At 41.0% G+C, this 19,810-nt stretch overlaps 1 protein-coding gene across 2 annotated transcripts in view; it reads left to right on the top strand.

The window, feature by feature from the left end:
• Positions 1-19,810, top strand: part of LOC308318922 (atrial natriuretic peptide receptor 1-like) — a 61,539-nt gene that overhangs the window by 20,460 nt on the left and 21,269 nt on the right. For both annotated transcript variants that reach the window (XM_080768635.1, XM_080768636.1), the window contains exons 3-5: positions 3,417-3,604; positions 6,156-6,269; positions 7,456-7,591. In XM_080768635.1, coding sequence (XP_080624761.1) covers positions 3,417-3,604; positions 6,156-6,269; positions 7,456-7,591 — 438 coding nt within the window. The remainder of the gene's footprint in view (positions 1-3,416; positions 3,605-6,155; positions 6,270-7,455; positions 7,592-19,810) is intronic.

Genomic DNA, 19,810 nt, shown 5'->3' on the forward strand with positions numbered 1-19,810 from the left:
TTCACATCAAAGATCTCACACAAAGAGAAACCATTTTTCACTATTTTACATTACAGTATGTGCAAGATTGGAATCCATGTTTTTGCAGAGGTTTTTACGAAACAAATGTATATATTTGGTTATAGGTATGGAAAGAAAAACAAGAAGAAAGGCAGATTACTAAATTACCTATTTGGAGAAATTACCTCTCTCTCTCTCTCTCTCTCTCTCTCTCTGCCTCTATCTTTATTACAGTACATGCACATTGACAGCTGAGCTTCTGTGATTGGTTGCAGTAATGCCAGGTCTTAGTTCACATGCTATACGAAGGTAATACTACTAGTGTATTATTTATTCTTATTTTTTCTTCCTGGGCCAGTAAGTGAAGTAGTTGCTTCAATAAGACACACAACGTGGACATTAAATACACAATAAGTCATAAGTATTGGTACTCAAGACAATTTTGGCAAGTAATCAGACAACCATCAAGACAATGGAATTAGAGAGATATATAGATACTGTATACGGGACAGACAAAGCAAGCTTGTAGAGGCTATAGGAATGATGACAAATGTGGCTTTCGAGCCAAGTTGTAAGATGATTTCCCCCAGGAATGGTGGGTGGTACTTTGCTGTAGTGTACAGTATTATGTATGTAGAGAGGAAGGGCGTCCCAGGTCAGGAAAGCCCCCCTGACCGGTGGTTCTTTCCTCATTGGGACAATAATGTTCCCTCAGGGTGTTGATCTGGTTAACCTGTCATTAAGGTCATGAAAGTACTATGTGGGGGTGGAGGTGGTCCAGGGCTGCTAGGCCATGTAATTGTTAAACAAGAAACCTTGTATGTCCATATTTAAACCGTTTTCCAACCAGTTTTTTTGTAAATGCCCTATACTTTGCCATACACTGCTACAGTGTCACTCACAAAAGAAGCAAACATTGCAAATCTACCAGCTCACAACACATCATGATGCAACATGTGAGCTTGTAGATCTGCAATTTTTTGCTATTTTTGGAGAGAGAAAAATGTAAGTGAAATTTTTGTTTGTTTGTTTGTTTGTCATGTTTATTTCGAATATGCCAATAAAACAGAAACAATTCCTTGCATTTCACAAGGAAAAACAATTAAAATAAAGCAAGAAGAAATAAAAGGAAAAAGAAAAAAAGAAAGAAATCATAAGCATATCCGAAAAGGAGTGAGAAGAAGTAAAAACTTCTAAACTCCCACCCCTCTATAACTGAAATTACTCGCTGGATTCTGTGCCAGTTAAGCTGCTCTTCAAGAGTGATACGAGTATACATATAAACATATATACATATGTACACCCATATACTTACACACAAACATTGTCTATTTTAATTACAACTAAATACCAATATAACATAACATTATACATAAATATAATATATTTTGAGTACTCGTGAATTAATCATTTCTTCCTCCCTGTATCTTGAAAATATCATGTTTTTGTACAATGCTTTAAATTGATTGATGCTTGGACATTGCTTTTGTTCCTTGACAGTGGTCTGTTTGTGGATTTTATAAATATTGAACTATAGGGGCGTCCCGATCACGTTGTTTTGCTCCCGATCCGATTCTGATTTGATTTTGAGTACAGATTTATTATTATTTTTAGAACACAATATCCAGTCTAATATCATGATATGGATATAATATTGATACTAGGGAATAGGATGTCCCGATCACTTTTTTTTTGCTCCCGATCCGATTCCGATCATTTGAAAATGATGCGATCGGCCCTGATTTCCGATCACGTGATCGGATCGGGACAACCCTATATTGAACCAATAAAACGTATTAACAAGAGCTTGTGATGAAATAATAACTAAATTGGATCCATTAGAGTTATTGGAACACACTAGCCTGTGAGCCTCCAGCTCAAAGAACCAGTGCGCTCAGTCGAGTGGGCGCCTGGGCGGGGTCTATGGGCTGGAAACCAGGCTAGGAACATACAACACATGTTCTTTTTCCTGAAATTAACTGTTTTGGACAAGGTCTCCACCAAACAGCGACGATATTAGCTCGTCGCTGAGCTCAGTAGGGGACTGTACTTGGGCAATTATGTATGTAACTTTTGGGTTTAATATCCAGGACTTAAGAGACTGTACAAGATAGTAAAGCTGTATATATATTGCCAGAACATGCCAGAAAGGAGTCTTGAATAACACCTAAAATATATTAAGTTGGATACCACTTGGGTTGGGTCTGATAGATACTGTAAATATAATGTTGTGGAACAGCACTACATACACAAACACGTTTTTTTCTTTTTCCCATTTGAGATGTACAGTAATCATTCGTTTTGTATGCCACTTAGTGACACTGACCATTATCTGTGTGAGTTTAAGAGCAGTCTGTTCACTGTCTTTTGCATGTACTTCATATTACAGTGTCATCTGTTACATTTGAATGTCACCCAAGGGAGATTATTTATGTATATGCTGCAAATGGGTCACAGTTCGTCATTGACTCTTGCACATTCAAGAGTGTTCAACAGTATTTTCAACATAAGATTCGAACTGCACAAAGCATCAGGAGAAAAGGATAATTGTTCCCGTTTGGCTCTAGTTTGGCTCTAGTTCTTTACAAAATGTAAGCCTAACTAATAACTATAAAAAAAAATATATATGGCTCTCCTTAGTTGTAATTTAGTTTATTATCCTGAGCAGTGGAAGTCCATTCTGTTTACCAGTGATGCTCTCATTGCTGCCAGGCCCCAGGGCTAATATTCAGTCAATATTGTAGTAATCTTTCCAATATTATCTCATAAATCTCAACTCTGTTAGCAGTGGTGGGCAGTAAGTAAGTACATCTACTTGAGTACTGCACTTAGGTTTAGTTTGTTTTGACGTTCAATCCACATTTCAGACAAAGACAACATATTGTACTATTGACTCCACTACATTTGTATGAAGGGAAAATTAGACTTTAAATTTAAATTAGACTTTAAATTTTAAATTTAAAAAAAACAAACAATGCTGGGTTGTGTGATGTTCTATACTGTCAGAATCAGCTTTTGTTTGTGTTCGTTTACGGGCGAAAAGAGTGACTTTGATTGATTGATTGATTGATTGATTGATTGACTGACTGATTGATTGAATAGTTTATTAGACAGAAATGTAAAAACAGCAGAGAGATATTTCACTGTACAATGTAGGTCAATGAGGAGAATATTTTGAATTATCAATTTCTAATCAATGGAGCAACTATTTTAGATTTTTCTTGCCCAACTTTGGAGTTACATCCTCTACCAAAGTGTCCTAGCCCTTTAAGTACACATTTGACTGAGCAACTTTCACTGTTGAGTATTAGTAATATTATTTGACCAGGAGTATTAACTCAAGTACTGGCGTCTGGGGTTGAGTAGTCTGTTACAAATGTCAATGTTGTCTCTCCACACTCTCTCTATCCCTCCAGTGGTGTTCTTGTGCTGCTCTCCAGACATCTTCAGGCAGCTGATGATTCACTTTCAGCGGAAAGGGCTACCTCAGGAAGAGTATGTCTTCTTCTTCATCGACGTGTTTGGAGATAGCCTGAACACCAAGAATGGCCAGCCTTGGGCCAGAGGAGATGAGGACGACGCTGTCGCCAAACAGGCCTTTGAGGTACAATGATACTGGTCAGAAGACTAAGACTATAGTGACTAGGTAACATTAGAAATGTCCCCGTAAGTGTGTAAACATGACTGCATCATTCACTTTTTTTTCTGACCCCCGAGAAACCAGAGCTGCCGATTAGTTCATGACCACTTGACACGACACGATACATCATAACCAACCAATAAAACTACAGCATGGCCTTCCATCATCTGGGCTATGGGACCTCAACTACAACTACATAATCCGTAGCCTGTGGGAAAAGTGCCATTAAACAGCTCACATTAGGAAAAAGTGAAAAATGTACGTTTTCAGATTTCAGATCGATTGGTCAACTCATTGAGTATGTTAACATCTGACTAGAAATCTGACATAAAATATCTAAAAGAACATCTATTGTATTGTCATGCACTACAACAAGATGTTCATACACACATACGCATGTGCATAAACACACACACACACACACACAGACACGGGCACCTAGGCTACAATGCACGCATAATTGCACACATACACGCTTTCACAGACACGCAAAACCAACAGATGTACTTACCGGCATTAAAGTATTACATAAAGCCTGACAAGGATAAGAAAACACAGAACCACAAAGTCATATGCACATAGACCCGCCCTCCCACCCCATCCCCCCACACGCCACACACACACACACACACACACACACACACACACACACACACACACACACACACACACACTGGTCCGCATAATCAGAAGTACAAGAATACAATAGGAGAACAGACAGTTACAAAGCTGTTACAAAGCTGAAGATGACATACTTGTCAGACACAGCAGACATAAATAATGGATAAAGGAAACAATGCCTCCTCCCAATTGAGCGGCTTCCTATAATGGCTGATACTGAGCAATACCTTGCTAGCTAACACAGCCAGACTAGACAGACTGATTAAGTGAGCAGGCAAGGTGACAGGGACCATGAAAGCCTGACTCTGTGGCGGTGATGGCAGAGAAGAGGACTCTGGCTAAAACACTAGCAATCCTGGACGATGTTAGTCACCCACTGCACACAGCACTTTATTCTCAGAAGAGAAAACTCAGTAACAGGTTTTTATCATGTAGCACAGATAGACTTAAGAACTCCTTTATCCCAAGGGCCATTAGACTATATAATGAATCAATGGGGGCCGTGGGGGTAGATAAAAATAATTAATATTTTTGGACGATACCGGGCGATTAGGCAATGTGTCGGCCGATGCTCGCCCGTTGTTAAAACTCACTGTTAGTCCCTTCACCTGTAGAATTCCCAGCTCGCAATTCATTTTCAATGGGAGCCACTGGGTTTCACAGAGCAGCTCTCTGCTCCATGTGGGGGAGGAGGGCAGAACACAGCCATGGAGCAGAGCTGTTCTGTGAAACCCATGGTGACTCCCATTGAAATTGAATTACGAGCTGCTCTAACCCCCCTCTCCCCCCGGAACAGAGAGAGCGATTTCGTTTGAATAGTGTGTAGGGCGCCTAATTGTGTGTCAGGCGCCTTAGGGACCGTTCACACCTAAGAGACAGCTGTCTCCTCCTCTGTCTCCTGTCTCTTCTGTGTGTCAATTCAATTCAATTCAAAGGGCTTTATTGGCATGAGAAAACATACGTTTACATTGCCAAAGCAGAAAGAACAATACAACAATACAGCAATACAATCAAAACAAAAACGTCACACGACGCGCCATGCATTTCCAATGGGAGGGGTAGGAGGGCAGAAGACAGCCAGGGAGCAAGCTGGGAGGGGGAGGAGGGCAGAAGACAGCCAGGGAGCAAGCCACGTGACTCCCATTGGAAATGCATTGTGAGCCGTGCGACACAGGGAAGAGACAGGAGACACCGAGGAGACAGCTGTCTCTTAGGTGGGAACGCTGCCTTCAGACACAACCAGACAGACAGATATAGAGATCTCCATACGGGAAACAGACAGACATTTAAAATGGGTGCTATGACCATGGCTATTGCATACTACGTTCCCAACTTGTATCGTTCCCAAGTAGGCCGGTGGCCGACGGGCACAGGTCTAATAACTAGGGGGGTGAATAGTATGTAATATAATTAAGGGGCTTGGGTGGAGTAGAATTGGAATAGAATATAGAAAATCCTCGCTGTCACTCACAGCCTTGATGTTACATCGGACAAAACACGTAAATGGTACTGTAAATGGTGCATTTATGTAGTGCCTTAATCCATAGTGCTTTACAATGTGCATTACATTCACCCATTCACACAAATTCACACACAGATGACCAGAGACGAAGAGTTTTTATAATTATCATGGGGTCCCTCCCCGACCCCCCGCACTCACACTTGGGTACTTATATTTACAGTTTGGTAATAAACACAGTGGTACGATTTCAGTTAACAACAAAATAATCATTCACTCATGACTTGTTTCAGCATCTTGTTTAAACATTTCAGCACCATGACAGTAGTAATAGATGATCAAATCAAAAGAGGAGTTACAAATTTGGGGACCCAAGCCCTTTCACCAGCAGACCAAAATGAAAATACTAAAGTATTATTTTCTGTCTATTTTAAGAGTGTGAAGATACTGACGTATCGAGAGCCACAGAACCCTGGGTACAGAGACTTTGTCAGCCACTTGAGGACAGATGCTAAGAAGACATTCAACTATACAATAGAGGACTCACTGGTAAGGAACATAATACAATTCATACAGTACAGTGTCCATGTGTGTGCATGTGTGTTCTGTTTGTGTGCATGTTTAAGCTCCCCCAAGAAGAAAATATATTTTGAAAGTAGCAGATCTGCAAGCTCACAACACATAATGTATACATGGTTAAATCGGTTTAACTGATTTTGATGCTAAATTAACTAATTTGTCTGGTCTGTCTTAAAGGTGTGTTTGTGTTGTATCCAGATCAGAGAGAGCACGTGTTGGTAATGCTCAGCGGGTCTATCAGCTAATTTTCTCCTGTACAACGCCTGGCTGATTGGTCCAATTCAATTTAGAGAAGCAAGCTAATTTAGTTTGGCCGATCGTATCTTCACATTGTGTCCTGCACACAGGTACAGGATGACAGCATAAAAGAAGCACTGTCACACAATTAGATGAACAAGATACACAGTAACAGAGAGATGGGCAGAGAGAGAGAGAGAGAGAGAGAGAGGAGGTAGTGTCATCTCACAAATCTTATCTGCATACACATTAGATTTAGGTGCAGCCAGAAGAAGAACACGCTGGGTCTAGGCATGGTTCTTCTGTTTGTCAGGCTTATGAAGCTAGTTGAACATTAACAACAGACTGCTAAATAAAACCAATAAACCAATAAAAAATACAGATCTACAAGTTCACAATGCTTTGCAGTGTGACATGTGTGAGCTTGTTGATCTGCTATTCTTGCTATTCATCATACCAGCTAAAATGTCTGAAAACAGACTGGGGGTCTCAGGAAAGAAGGTTGGGAACCACTATTATGAATGTTTAATGATTAGATATGGCTGATAGCAAGAGGGCCCATTAAATCAACTAATAATCAACTAATAAGTGACATAATCAGCCAGCCTTTCAGCCTGGACAGCCTGGATGACAGGCTGCATCAGAGATCTGTTATTTAGTATGCACTTTGTCAAGGCTGCAGGAAATTGCAGTTATTAAATTGTATGCGAGAGAGAGAGAGCTTATAGGCTATCTGGCATTGACCATTATCCATACTGTAGTGTTAATAAACAGAATCTGAATCAAATGTATCATTACAGGTTTACAGGCTCCACAGGCAATCTTACTGTAATAACAGTGGACTTTAAATTTGTCCTTGAGATTTTGCACATTATGATACCAGTCCGCTATTCTGATGTTAATGTTTTCTGTCTTCCAGAAGAACATAATCTCTGCAGGTTTCTATGATGGTCTGATGCTCTACGCCCATGCTTTGAAGGAGACCATGAACCCATCAGGGGATCGGCCTGTAGGAAAAACTGTCACCACCAAGATGTGGAACAGAACCTACCATGGTAAGTCTGTATTCTAGAAATTCGGCCATAGCCACTTGCCAAAATGTGCCCAAATGTGCTGACCTCATCACATTTGTGCTGACCTCATCACATTTGTGATGACGGCTATGGACGTTTTTAGTCCAAGGAGTGTTGTTCGTGCAAAACGAATGCTAATAACTTGTTTTCGCGATGTTTCCGGCAGAGCAGGCCTCTCATTCTGTGGACCTTAATGACCAAATTAATAGAAAAAACACAAATAAAATGTACGGCATGTACAGTCAGGTCCTGTCCAATTTTGGGCCTGTGGCTCCCCGGCTATAACCACTTTTCAAAATTGTTGAAAAATTGTTAAGATCGCTGATCTGCACGATGCTATACGACAAAGCAGCAATATTTTCAAAATGCAAAATGGAAGCCGTGTCTGTGAATATGAATTGACTGCCTCAGTGACCAACAGCAGAAGACTGTGGTTGTGTACACCTGCATGAATATACAGTAACATATGTAATGATGGGTCTCCTGACAGTTACTCTCTGTGGTCTTGGAGGACGTCGATCTGGTAAACAGATTTAACCGTGTGCACTGTAAAGTCCTCAGTGTTCATTTCATTCTGAGAGTGTACAAATGGAACCGAATAGACCCATGCTGGGAGACCCTGTGATGATATTTCTTCCAGTACCCTAGTTTCTTGTCTGAAACATTTTATTGCTGGAGGAAGGTACATTTGGCTACTGTGGAATGATTTCATTCTTCTGAGTTCAACGGCCTGCATTTTGTAATGGTAAGAATGTATGTGGAGGTTGTCTGTGCTTTAACAAAGCACTCAAATTGTAATTTATCTTAAAGAGATATGAGCCCCCTCAACTCAATACTGAGTTCTTGATTTTAGACAGAGCTGGCTCAGACCATCTTCTCAATCAACATTTCATTAATAAACCACAACCCAGAGGACTGGGATGAACAGAAACTCTGGGATACCCATAAAACAACACAGCCCCATCATGCATCAGTATTCTGTAAACCAATGATTTATTAAAACAAAAATATATTTCTTTACCTTCTGTTGACTCAATGCCTTATAATACATTTTGTTAGTTTATGTTTTAAAGATGCCAAGAGAAGTCAGTTGTGTTATTGTTGTGGGTTCCCCAAATAAAGACGAGTTAATCTTGAGTTCATTCAGTGACAGCCAGGCAAAGCAGAGATGTTAAATCCCTGGAGGTGTCCAAGGCTATTAGCTCTCTCCTACATTATAACATCATGGGTATCATCGACCTTTGTTACAAATACATATTCTGTGAATACATCCTCAAATACATTCTTTACATAATGATCATGTGTCATGTGCCATGTGTTTTCTTTTGTTTCTTTTTCTTACATTTTTATCCCACGATTTTGCAACCCATTTGTTCACCCAGTGTCAATTATCTGTAATCATGGGCGCTACACTTCCTCTGCCGCGGACTGGCCTCATGCTTCCTTCTATGCATGAGGAGTCCAAGCTGCTTCTTTTTAGCCTGGCTAATAAGCCTCGGTCTGGCTTATTAGCCAGGCTAGCTTCTTTTCACCTGACAGGGGGGCCAATTTTAACAGAAAAACATATGTCCTTATGTTACCATGGTCCGTAATAGTACCATGGTACAAAACTATACAGCCCTCTGTATACTTTGGCCACTTTGGCCTTGAAGCTGATTGGCTATACACATCATCATTGTTTAGTCATGACATATGAGACCACATCTTGGTCAATGTGGAGCTAGCCTCCCTTCTCTGCACAACTACACATGGTTGCATTTAAATGGCCAGTGGGATGCTTTAGGCATTCTGGTTCTTAATTTTGTTCTGAGCATGACATGAAGCAATGAATACAGCCTCTCTGTAGTTCTGAATTAAAACCCTGTACACTCAAGACACTTCCCTCGCTGCCACCTTTAGATCTCCATATATGGAGCTGACCTGTTCTGACATTCCATATGTTGATCTGACCTCATCAAACCCTGTAGACTCAAGACACGCTCCATTCCATATATTGATCTGCCCTCATCAAACCCTGTACACTGAAGACATGCTCCATATATGGCAGGTACAGAATTCATTCCATATGTTGATCTGACCCCCCATGCCAAAGCGCCAGCGCTCGCTCAGCAGTCTGCCGTCACCACCTGGGTGACCTCAGGGCGTCTTACTGGTTATTATTATAGTATTTAACCATAACATTATGAGATTGTAAAATTGAGCAGACCACCTCAAACCAGTACACAGTAAAATCCTTAACTCTGAGCGTGTACAAATGGAACCAAATCGACTTGTAAGGGTCCATTTGGTTCCATTTGTACATTCATGGATTTACAAATAGATAAATTAACATTGAGGATTTTACTGTGTAGGAATTGAAAAGATAGATCAGTTTTGGTTGCGGCTTTTGTCTTTTGGTGGACAAGCAGATGTTTCCTCTTCGGCTTCTCTTCAAGGTATTGGAAGGAGACAGAAAGGAGACAGAAAGCAGAGGCAGAGAGAGAGAAACCACAAAAATGCCAACGTTGCAAATCGTGTTATTGAACAGCCCCTCTCATCATACGTATCTCGTCTCATTTCTGCATGTCTTCCAAATTCTCTTTTCCTCTGGTTTCTCTGGAAGTACATTTCCGGACACTGCACAATGTAGTCACTCAAAATCCTCCCACTTCAGCCATATTGTGTGTCTCATTCAAGTGTCTAATAGGATACATGTGGAAGCTAATTGTGATGATTTATAATGGAGAAGATACTTGATATATGCTTTTGCTTATGCATCTATATAAATTGAATGCATTAAGTATTGATAGGTTGCTTTCGTGTTATGTAATGTTTGTATTTACATCTAATGGTAGAAGAAATACAAAAACAAAATCTGTTTCTTTGGTGGACGAACTGACTCATGACCTCCAATCCAACCCTGACACAGTCTTCATTGCGCTCTTGTCTAGACGTTTATTTGTATCCAATGTCATGCTCAAACTCCATATGCTTCACATTAAAAGACAATGGGGAAAGCAGTATACATATCTATGCATTTAATTATGTACAAAGTTATAAAATGTGCGGCATAAAACTCCACTCCCTCCACCCACACACATAAAAGACAGGATTTTTGAACCCCATATTGTATACATTAACAAGATACAGCATTTATGACAACCCCACCCTATACAGCAAATTGTTGTGTTAACTGAGTTAACTGTGTTAAAAATCTGGTGTGCAGGGTGATCTGAGTTGACTATAGGTCATCAAGTTTGCAACTTGATGAACCTTAACCAACTTCCTCTATGGTGCGATTTCCAAAGCACACAGACCAACAAGCCTGCAAATGATGGATGAGCTTTTAAATAGTTTGTTGAGGAGTTGACTGGGCCCATAGAAGCCCCATCAATCCCTCTTCACCTAAAATCTCCCTTTTTTGCCTCAACATGGGTGTATTATTCATGTACACGCACACACACACACACACACACACACACACACACACACACACACACACACACACACACACACACACACACACACACATCTCTCTACTTGCCACCAGGATCTGCATGTTTATGAGAGATCGTTCCAGCTCGACCAGCTAAACAAGCCACTTGTCTACGCTAAGCCAATGACAAGCTTTCATCACCTGCCCTGTCCAATCAGGCTGGTGTTCAGATTGTGTTTTCTTGTGTATTTGGGTTAGGCTCTAGCTCTGGCTCTATAGTTTGTTTGGGTGGGCAGCAGAGAGGGTGATGTTTATTTTTGGAAGGTCACTGAGGTCAAAGGCCCCTTTTTGGTCACAGGCACAGGGAAAGAGATGATTGACATTGAGAAGATGGAAGGTTACTGCATGGGCATATGCCTTATGTTAGGATTAATTAAGAACCTACTTAATTTGCCTGTTTCAACCCATAATGTTCACATTTTAAGATGACAGCAGTAACCAGGGGCGAGACATGCGTGTACTCTGATGATTTATTTTGCTCTCCATCTCCCTTTCCTTTCACTCACATCCACTACTCTCTCATTTTCTCATTTTCTACCCATCCATCGTCCTTTAACGCCCAATGTCTTTCCATTCATCTCCTTTGTTAGAGAAACCTCCATCACCAGGAGCTTGCTAACAGTAGAGGTAAACACTTAGAGGGGGGCAATGGGAGGCTAACCGAGGGAAACGCAGGCAGGAGCTAGCTAGACATATGCGGAATCCATCATTGTAATTTAGTTAGCCACAGGCAGACATGATGGCTGCCTTTCATTCATAGAATGAGCCCCCTCAACTCCCTTTTTTCCATCTCTCTGAATAAATGCTGAGATCTTGGAGAAAGAGGCAGAGCTGGCTCAGAGCATCTTCTCAATCAACATTTCATTAATAAATCACAACCAAGAGGGGGATTCCAAAAGCCGGCATCAACAGAAACTGGAACATCCTCCCCAAAAAACACAGACCCATCACACATCATTTAAAACCAAGGCTATCTTAAAACTTGAAACAAAAACATTCAGCAATGGCTTCAATAGCAATGGCTCCCTTTCATTCACAGGAAAGCAAAGTTCATTATTACAAGTAAGACGGGCAAACGCGGGAAGCGAACGCAGTTTGTGTGTGTGTGTGTGTGTGTGTGTGTGTGTTTTTTGTGTGATACAGCCGCGCCCTCTGGTGGCGGGAAGGTGGTGTAACAGCGGGACACACAGACCGACACACAGACACACAGACAGACATGATCTGCAGGGTCTCATAGTGCTCACTGCGTTCGCAATAAAAATAAAATAATAACCTACTTTATTATTATTCTTTTTTTTATAGAATCCAAAATGTGTTTAAATTAATATGTTTTTGAAAACATAATATAATATGTAGAATCAGAATTCAGAATTGTCAATAATTCAGCCCAAATATGTAAGCTCTTCTTTGCTGGAGATCTGTCAGCCTCACCTCCCTTCAGCTCCATTATTCAATCTTCACCTCTCGTCTACCTCCCAGACTCCTGCTCTCCTCCTCTACCATCTAAAGGTGACTCCAGGCCGAGGAAACTTGTCCAGACTAGTCTACTCGACTACTTAAAACTCTCATATTGCAACAGACTAGCATTTCTTATCTGCACAAAGACAGTCTGCCGACGAAACCTTATTTTCCACCATGAAAATTGCAGAAAGCGCTGGTTTGCAGTGTTGCCAGGTGTGCTTATTATAAGCGACTTTGGGCTAGTTGTCCTGGCTGTAACATAGGTTAATATTCATAGTTGCCCGTTGCTTTATGTAGTTTGGACTTATTTCTGAAGTGTAGTTGCTTATTTGGGTTTGCTTTCACGATTCATTTAAAAACATATAGCTGATGTAATAGGCAAATAGGGCTCAAGTAGTGAAACTGGTTGCTTCTTTTGGATTTGTTTTCATAGACATGGTCGCTTGTTTCGCAACACTGCGCTTCACACCAAAACAAACAAAGTTAGCATTATTTTCGCTAGTCTTGCTTTGGAGTTGATTTGGAGACTGGAGTTGATTGATTGGTATATATATGAATTGAGAGTTGATATTGAGAATATGCTTGGCACTTACTATACTGAGAATATGCACTTACTACTGCCCTTTTCTCTCTTTCATGTTTTTTTTTCTTCATCTCTCATAATCACTGAAAGAGAACATCCTCCTTTTTGTCTTGCTGAATAAAGACCTTAAAAAAAGGCAGGGGGACCCCAAAAATAGGCTGGAAATCTAATCGGGTGAAACCAGAGCTTCCTGCCTTTTCCTTCAAGCCCTTCTCCACGTCCTTAGATCCAGGAGAAGTCATCATCCTATGCTTGCCTCTCTGTTTCTCTATCTCTCTGACCGCCTGCACCTCCTTTATCCTTCCTAGGACATCCATCACTCAGTGGCCTTTACAGCTGGACTTTTACCGCTGCTGCTGCCCACATTGTTTTCCAGCTATAGTATTACTGACTGGCATGGCTGGTTAATGCTATAGGATCTGGATAGAGCTGATAATCACACTCAAGTAGTATCTCTCTCTGTAACTTCCCCATCAGCAGGACAGTAACATTATTTTGACGATGTTGAGTGAAGTCAAGTAGAGTAAAAAAAAGAAATCACACCCGTGTGAAATGAGTGGTGCAACTCCGTGTGGGAGTGGGGGGTGGGGTGGAAGCTCCAGACCCACAGAAATGACAGAGTTACCGTGTGGGGGTCCCTCTACTGTACCCTCTACTGTACTGTACTGTACTGTACTGTACTGACACACCCGAAATCACCATATATACACTGTTAATACAGTATGTGCGTGTTTGTGTGTGTGTTAGGTTGCACACAGGTGGTGAAAAACAACAATGCTGTTTTCATGCTCAGACCCACCCATCCAGCCAGCCAGGCAGGCAGGCACCCACCCACACACATAGCTCCGTAAGGAAGTGGTTGCACCACTCAAAAACGGCAATGTGCAGGACAAATACACAGGTGTCAAGTTTGCGGGACATTATCCTTACCAACTGAGAGTTTACAAATGGACCGGGAGGATTCTTGCTTTGAGCTGTTGCCTCTGTCTGCCACTGCCTAGATATACAAGGTGAAAACTGGCAAACTGCGATTTGCAAGACCTCAAGACACAAAACATGCAACAGAAGGCACAGAATGGGACACAACGTCCTAATTTTGGATCTACTTAACTTAATGAGATTGTTTTATGTTGTGTTTTGACTTAAGACAAAATGGAAGCCAGATGTTACATTATGTCCAGTTGTGATTTATCTCACAGCATGTATGCTCTGTCCATGTGCTGATTTAAAGGCTCTGTGTTTAGCCAAAGGCGATCAATCATTTCTAGTTTCTAAATGATCTAGTATAGTTAATTCCTTCCAAAATCAAAACCCTTGCTTTTGTGGAAAATTTGTAGCAATAATTTTAGTTACTTATAGATAGATGTATTTATGTCTTATGCATGTTTCCACAGAGTAGAGTAGGGTAGATCAGTGGTTCCTAAACGTTTGCCCCTGCCGGACCCAAAATAGTGATATTATTCAGTACTTACTTAATTAGTACTTAATTATTATTTTTATTCATGAAATTTCTTAGATTTGTTTGTTTGTTTTTGACTCGTACAAATTGGTCCGTGACCCACAAATGGGTCCCGACCCACGGTTTAGGAAGCAGTGGGGTAGATCGATGTCAGCTCACACTGATACAGGCATGACATCATGAAACCGAATATTGACAGTGCCTGATGTATCTCTGTAGCAGAGACCAGACAGATACACACCCCAAAACAGCACTGATGTTAATGATTCATTTCATTGCATCCTTGGCGTATAATGTGAACTCTCTGATTCCTTCATGAACAGCACGTTATTGGTCATTTGCTATTGATAAAGACTGCACAGGGAAGCCACACATGCAGTTATTAGACGTGTCTTGTTCTTTTTTCCTGAAAAATGTGCTTTTCATATGCCCTTTTAATCTGTAATCTTCTCTCCTGCATCTCCCTTACTTTATCTCCCTCTCCCAGGCTTCCTACACTCAAAGAAAAGCTCATTAACAGTTATCAATACTTGATAGAGGTCAGACAAGGAGGTCTGTGACTGTGCGTGCGTGCGTGCGTGCGTGTGTGTGCGCGTGTGCGCGTGCGTGCGTGCGAGTGAAAGAAAGAAGTGGAATTGAGAGATGGAGAGACAAAAATAGCATGTGAGACAGTAAAGAGATTGAGGTAGAATCTAATAAGATTTTTTATCATAAGCAATATCCATGACAAATACGACATGGATGAAGGGAGGTGGTCTGACGCTATACAGATCATGAATGAGGAAGTGAGGATGGGGGTTATTGGGCGTTGGTGGACAGATCAGGTTACATCTGCTTCTCTCTCCCTCGCTTCTGGTCCATTAACTAATGGACAGCCAGTTCTCACCATGGATGATGGATTGGGATGATGCCTTTTTTATTATTCAGTATACCAAGATTCACTGTGCACCCACAACATGCAACACCTTACGGAAGGTGTCTTGGAAGATCAAAATCAGAATCTGCTTTATGTGACATAAAGGTGCAGTTCATCTAACAAGGAAAGGTAAAACAACCGTGGTAAAAGTTAAACGGCCATATTAGGATGCCCCTCCCCCTTTACTGTACATAGTATTATTTTCTTTCTTTTTCTGACCGGGCTTTCTTGTAAATCCTCAGACCTTGTATTGAAAATGCACTTTACTGTGCGTTTTTCTGAAAACTGTTAATAAAGTATTCAATCAATCAATCAAACAAACAATCAGGGACCCCATTACGGCTATAGGAGGGGTCTCGTATACTGTAGGCCTATAGACTCACTGATTGGCCCACATGTTTTGTTTGAGCGTTAACCTATACATTTAAGTATCATGGCCCCTGGGCACTGACACAATTGGCCCAGTCCAGAGCCATCTAATAGAAGAGTTACGATATTGAGGGGGCAGAAACCAAGCGCTCAAGCGCTGTTCATGCAGCCTGAACTGAGACAAGCTGGAGTTGGAAATACATTGTTTGCAACAAGGGCGGTGCAAATAAGAGCTATTTTAAGCATGTGTGCAACATGACAACTGTACAGTAACAACTAAAGTATCTTTAATGTTGTACTAACAATCTAAAATAAAGGGATTTAAGATCATTAAAGCTGCCTGAGTCCAATGCATTTCTGCCTACTTCCGGTCCAGGACTTGTCCCACTTTGTTGTCCCCATTCTCAATACAAGTCTATGTGGGAGAGCCGCTTTTGGACTGGCCCCATAAAGTGAACAGAGTTTGCGTAACTCTGTCTATATCTAAGGCTCTGGCCCAGTCTATAGAGCAAAGCAGTGGGCGTGGTTTTCTGGACCCACTGAAAACTCTCCAATTCATTCTTTCCATAGAGATTTACAAAAATATAGTCTAAGCCTAGAATCAAGCCATCCAGGTGAATCATGACCATAAAACCTTTGATTCTGTGAAGAAGGAAAAAAAGTGAATATTTTTTTGATATACTACATTTAATTAATACCCTTTGTTTAACATTTTCCATTTTCATTATTACACAGAATCGAAGGTTTTATGGTCATGACTCACCAGGATCCTGGATGGCTTGATTCTAGGATTATAATAATTGACGATTTTTCAGTGGGTCCAGAAAACCACACCCACTATCCCTATATGCCCTATTCTACCCACTAATTTACACAGTCACCCCAATATTGGCATTGCTGCAGTTTCCAGAGATAAAAACAACAACATTATTTCCTGTTACTTTCTAAGTAGAGTGTGTGAAGGTAAAATCAATAAAAAGTAGGCCCAATTAAGCTCTCGACTTTTAACTTTTAGCCTCTTTGTTTACTTAGTGTGCACTGTGCAGTGTGCGCATGTACGCACAGACACACACTGTATTCCTGGAAAGCAATACGTCACTTACCCAGAGCATTACTAACATGGTTCGATGTTCACTATCATATCACTATAGGTGGGTGTTAAATCATAAGTACAGCACTTTACTTCCGTCCACTTTACTTCCGCTAAAGCCAGACAGCAAAACACACAAATAATGTCATTTTCCCACACCGACCGCAGGCAAAGTTAAACAGTCACCAATTGTAATGTGGAATAGGGAAGTTAATGAGGGCGATCATGGAAAGTGTGTGTGTGTGTGTGTGTGTGTGTGTGTGTGTGTGTGTGTGTGTGTGTGTGTGGGTGCGTGTGTGTGTGTGTGTGTGTGTGTGTGTGCGTGTGGGTGCGTGCGTGCGTGAGAGATTGTATGCATGTGTGCGTGTTTGGTTTTATGATGGACTACATTTTGCATTCATGTGGTTCCTTGGGTGTAGCTGCCTGTGAGTTTGCGCACTGCTCATGTGAGCCTTGTGAGCCTTGTTGTAGGTCTATACGTATTATTACGTGTTGATGTTTGTGTGTGTGCACATTTATGTGCATTTGCATGTATTTATTGTGCGTGAGAGTGTAATCTGTATGTGCAGCAACCATATCTCCCATTTCCATCACAGTGATAATCTGCTGCGTCCATCTCAAAGGTCTGCTCTCCCTCGCACAGTGGCAGGCCGCACCTGTAGTAGTTATTTATTACTTTAATAACCTCACACAGCTTTGACATTTCCACAGCCATATAATGGTTTAGTCCAATCAAGGCTAGACAAAATGTCATTTCTCTGAGCACATAAACACACCTGATGACCATCCATCCCTTGGCCTCAATGGTCATGCTAATTTGGTACGGAAATGAAAATGTCAATAGAGCAACTGGCCCACTGTTAGATTCAGGGACAATGCATAATTAAGCACATAAATATAACCGATGCTACTCATCCCAGAAACTTGTTGAAATCTCTCTAATCGTCCTAGTTCTGGAGATAGAAGCAGAAAGCCTCCAAACGTGATATATTTGTGTAAAGGCTGCATAATCAGTTCAGTTAGACATAAAATCTTATTAATTAAATCAGTAGAGTCTCGATATACACTTATGAGATGTGGACATATATAGGGCTTGGTAAAAACACAAAGAAAGGTCAACAAATTCTGACATGGGAAGGGACTATGGAAGCTCAGACAATGATTTAGGCAGTGTACACTGTACACTGTACAGAACAATACAGAACGAATAGGGTGTTAAACTACAGTAGTAGGTTGAGTGGTTATCCTTTTGGAAACTATAAGTCAGCCTAAAGTGTGAAATGTTGCGCAATAACATGGTATTTCATGCAAATGCAAACTGTACAGTAATTATGACAGTTGCATGGATGCGACATAGTGCGTTATGTCTGGACAGGCATGCAGTAGGTATTGTGCGTGGAGAGATGTGTGCAAACGGAGTGGTTTGGTAGGAGAAGGCGAACAATTGGGAACGGATAAACGGGCACAGGGCTTTCAATTAGTGTGGCAAGATAAAAGGGAGTCCTTTCATCTGCTGTTAAATTCTTTGAAAGGTTGATTGATAATATTCATTGTGTCTGCAAAATGCTAATGGATCCATTAGTGTCAGTGCATAAAGTACTCTTGAGTCGAAAATGACTTAACTGTAACATGTACTGTAAAAGGGCGGGGTTGTCATTAAATTACCAAAATGTCCTGAGGCTTACCCATTTCCTCTCCCAGTTATAACACACATAAGTTATATTGCACTGGGTGTGCAAAATGTGTTGGGCTTTTCTTGTTCATGCAAGCTAATGTACTTTTTGTGCACATGTACAGTAAGCCTACAGTATGTGTCTGTTCATGCACATAATTACATGGATGTGTTTTATGATTCATAGTTATATTCCGGTAGTTCAAATTAGCCAATTTTGCAAGTTCACAACATATATTGGTGCAAAGCCTTGTAGTATTCTTTTTTTGTTGTGTAACTCACGCTTAATAACTCTTATCCTGTCACAAGTGCACATGCAGCTCTAGAATTAGCCACAGACAAGACCAAGTCTTGCCATGGACACATTGTCTGTGTACGGACCTATTGATGACACAACCCTTTTTTAACCAAAGAAAATCGCTTATCCTAACTTTAATAATCCATCATTTTATCGTCTACTCAGACTTATGTGAACACCCCAGACAGTTTTTAAATTGCTCATTCATTTGATATTCATTTTAGCTGCCCTGCCCCGCCCCTTCCTATACATTGTAACTTCAAACTCTATTTTAACCATGATAGATTCATCGGAAACACCCGTCGTTTTTTCTGGTGACTGATATATTCTAAAACATTGACTGTTTTCATTTATTTTAATAATTCTTTTTGATGTTTTAGTCTCTTCTGGCCTCCTCCTGGAGGAGGTTCTTTTCTTTTCTAAATACTGAAGGTAAACATCACGCTGTGTCGTCATGGCAGCAGGCGCAAAACAATCTGTCTGCTCCATTTATGGACACAAAAGGGGCCATGCCCAAATGATGACATCAGGGATTGACAGATACAGAGATCTCCATATTTTGGCATAAAAGGATCATGGACTGCTCATGGCCGATGTGAGCTTGTTGATCTGCTATTTTCTGCGAAGCTTTCCACAATAAGGACACTGGGGTTTAAGTGGTTAACACGGCACCCATGTTAAGTGGTGGGTGGGCCTTGTGCATCTTCAGAGCATCAGTGGCGTGCACAGATAGACATACTGTACAGTATGTGGACCATGGTGACACGCTTCTAATATATTATTTGGGCCCCAATATCTATCAATCTCACACTATTAAGGCAACCAGCCTTCACTTGAGCACCTGCCCCTCTAAATGTCTGTGCACGCCACTGCAGAGC

Source organism: Protomyctophum bolini, assembly GCF_963924005.1.
Source record: "Protomyctophum bolini genome assembly, chromosome: 7".
Taxonomy (NCBI): Eukaryota; Metazoa; Chordata; class Actinopteri; order Myctophiformes; family Myctophidae; genus Protomyctophum; species Protomyctophum bolini.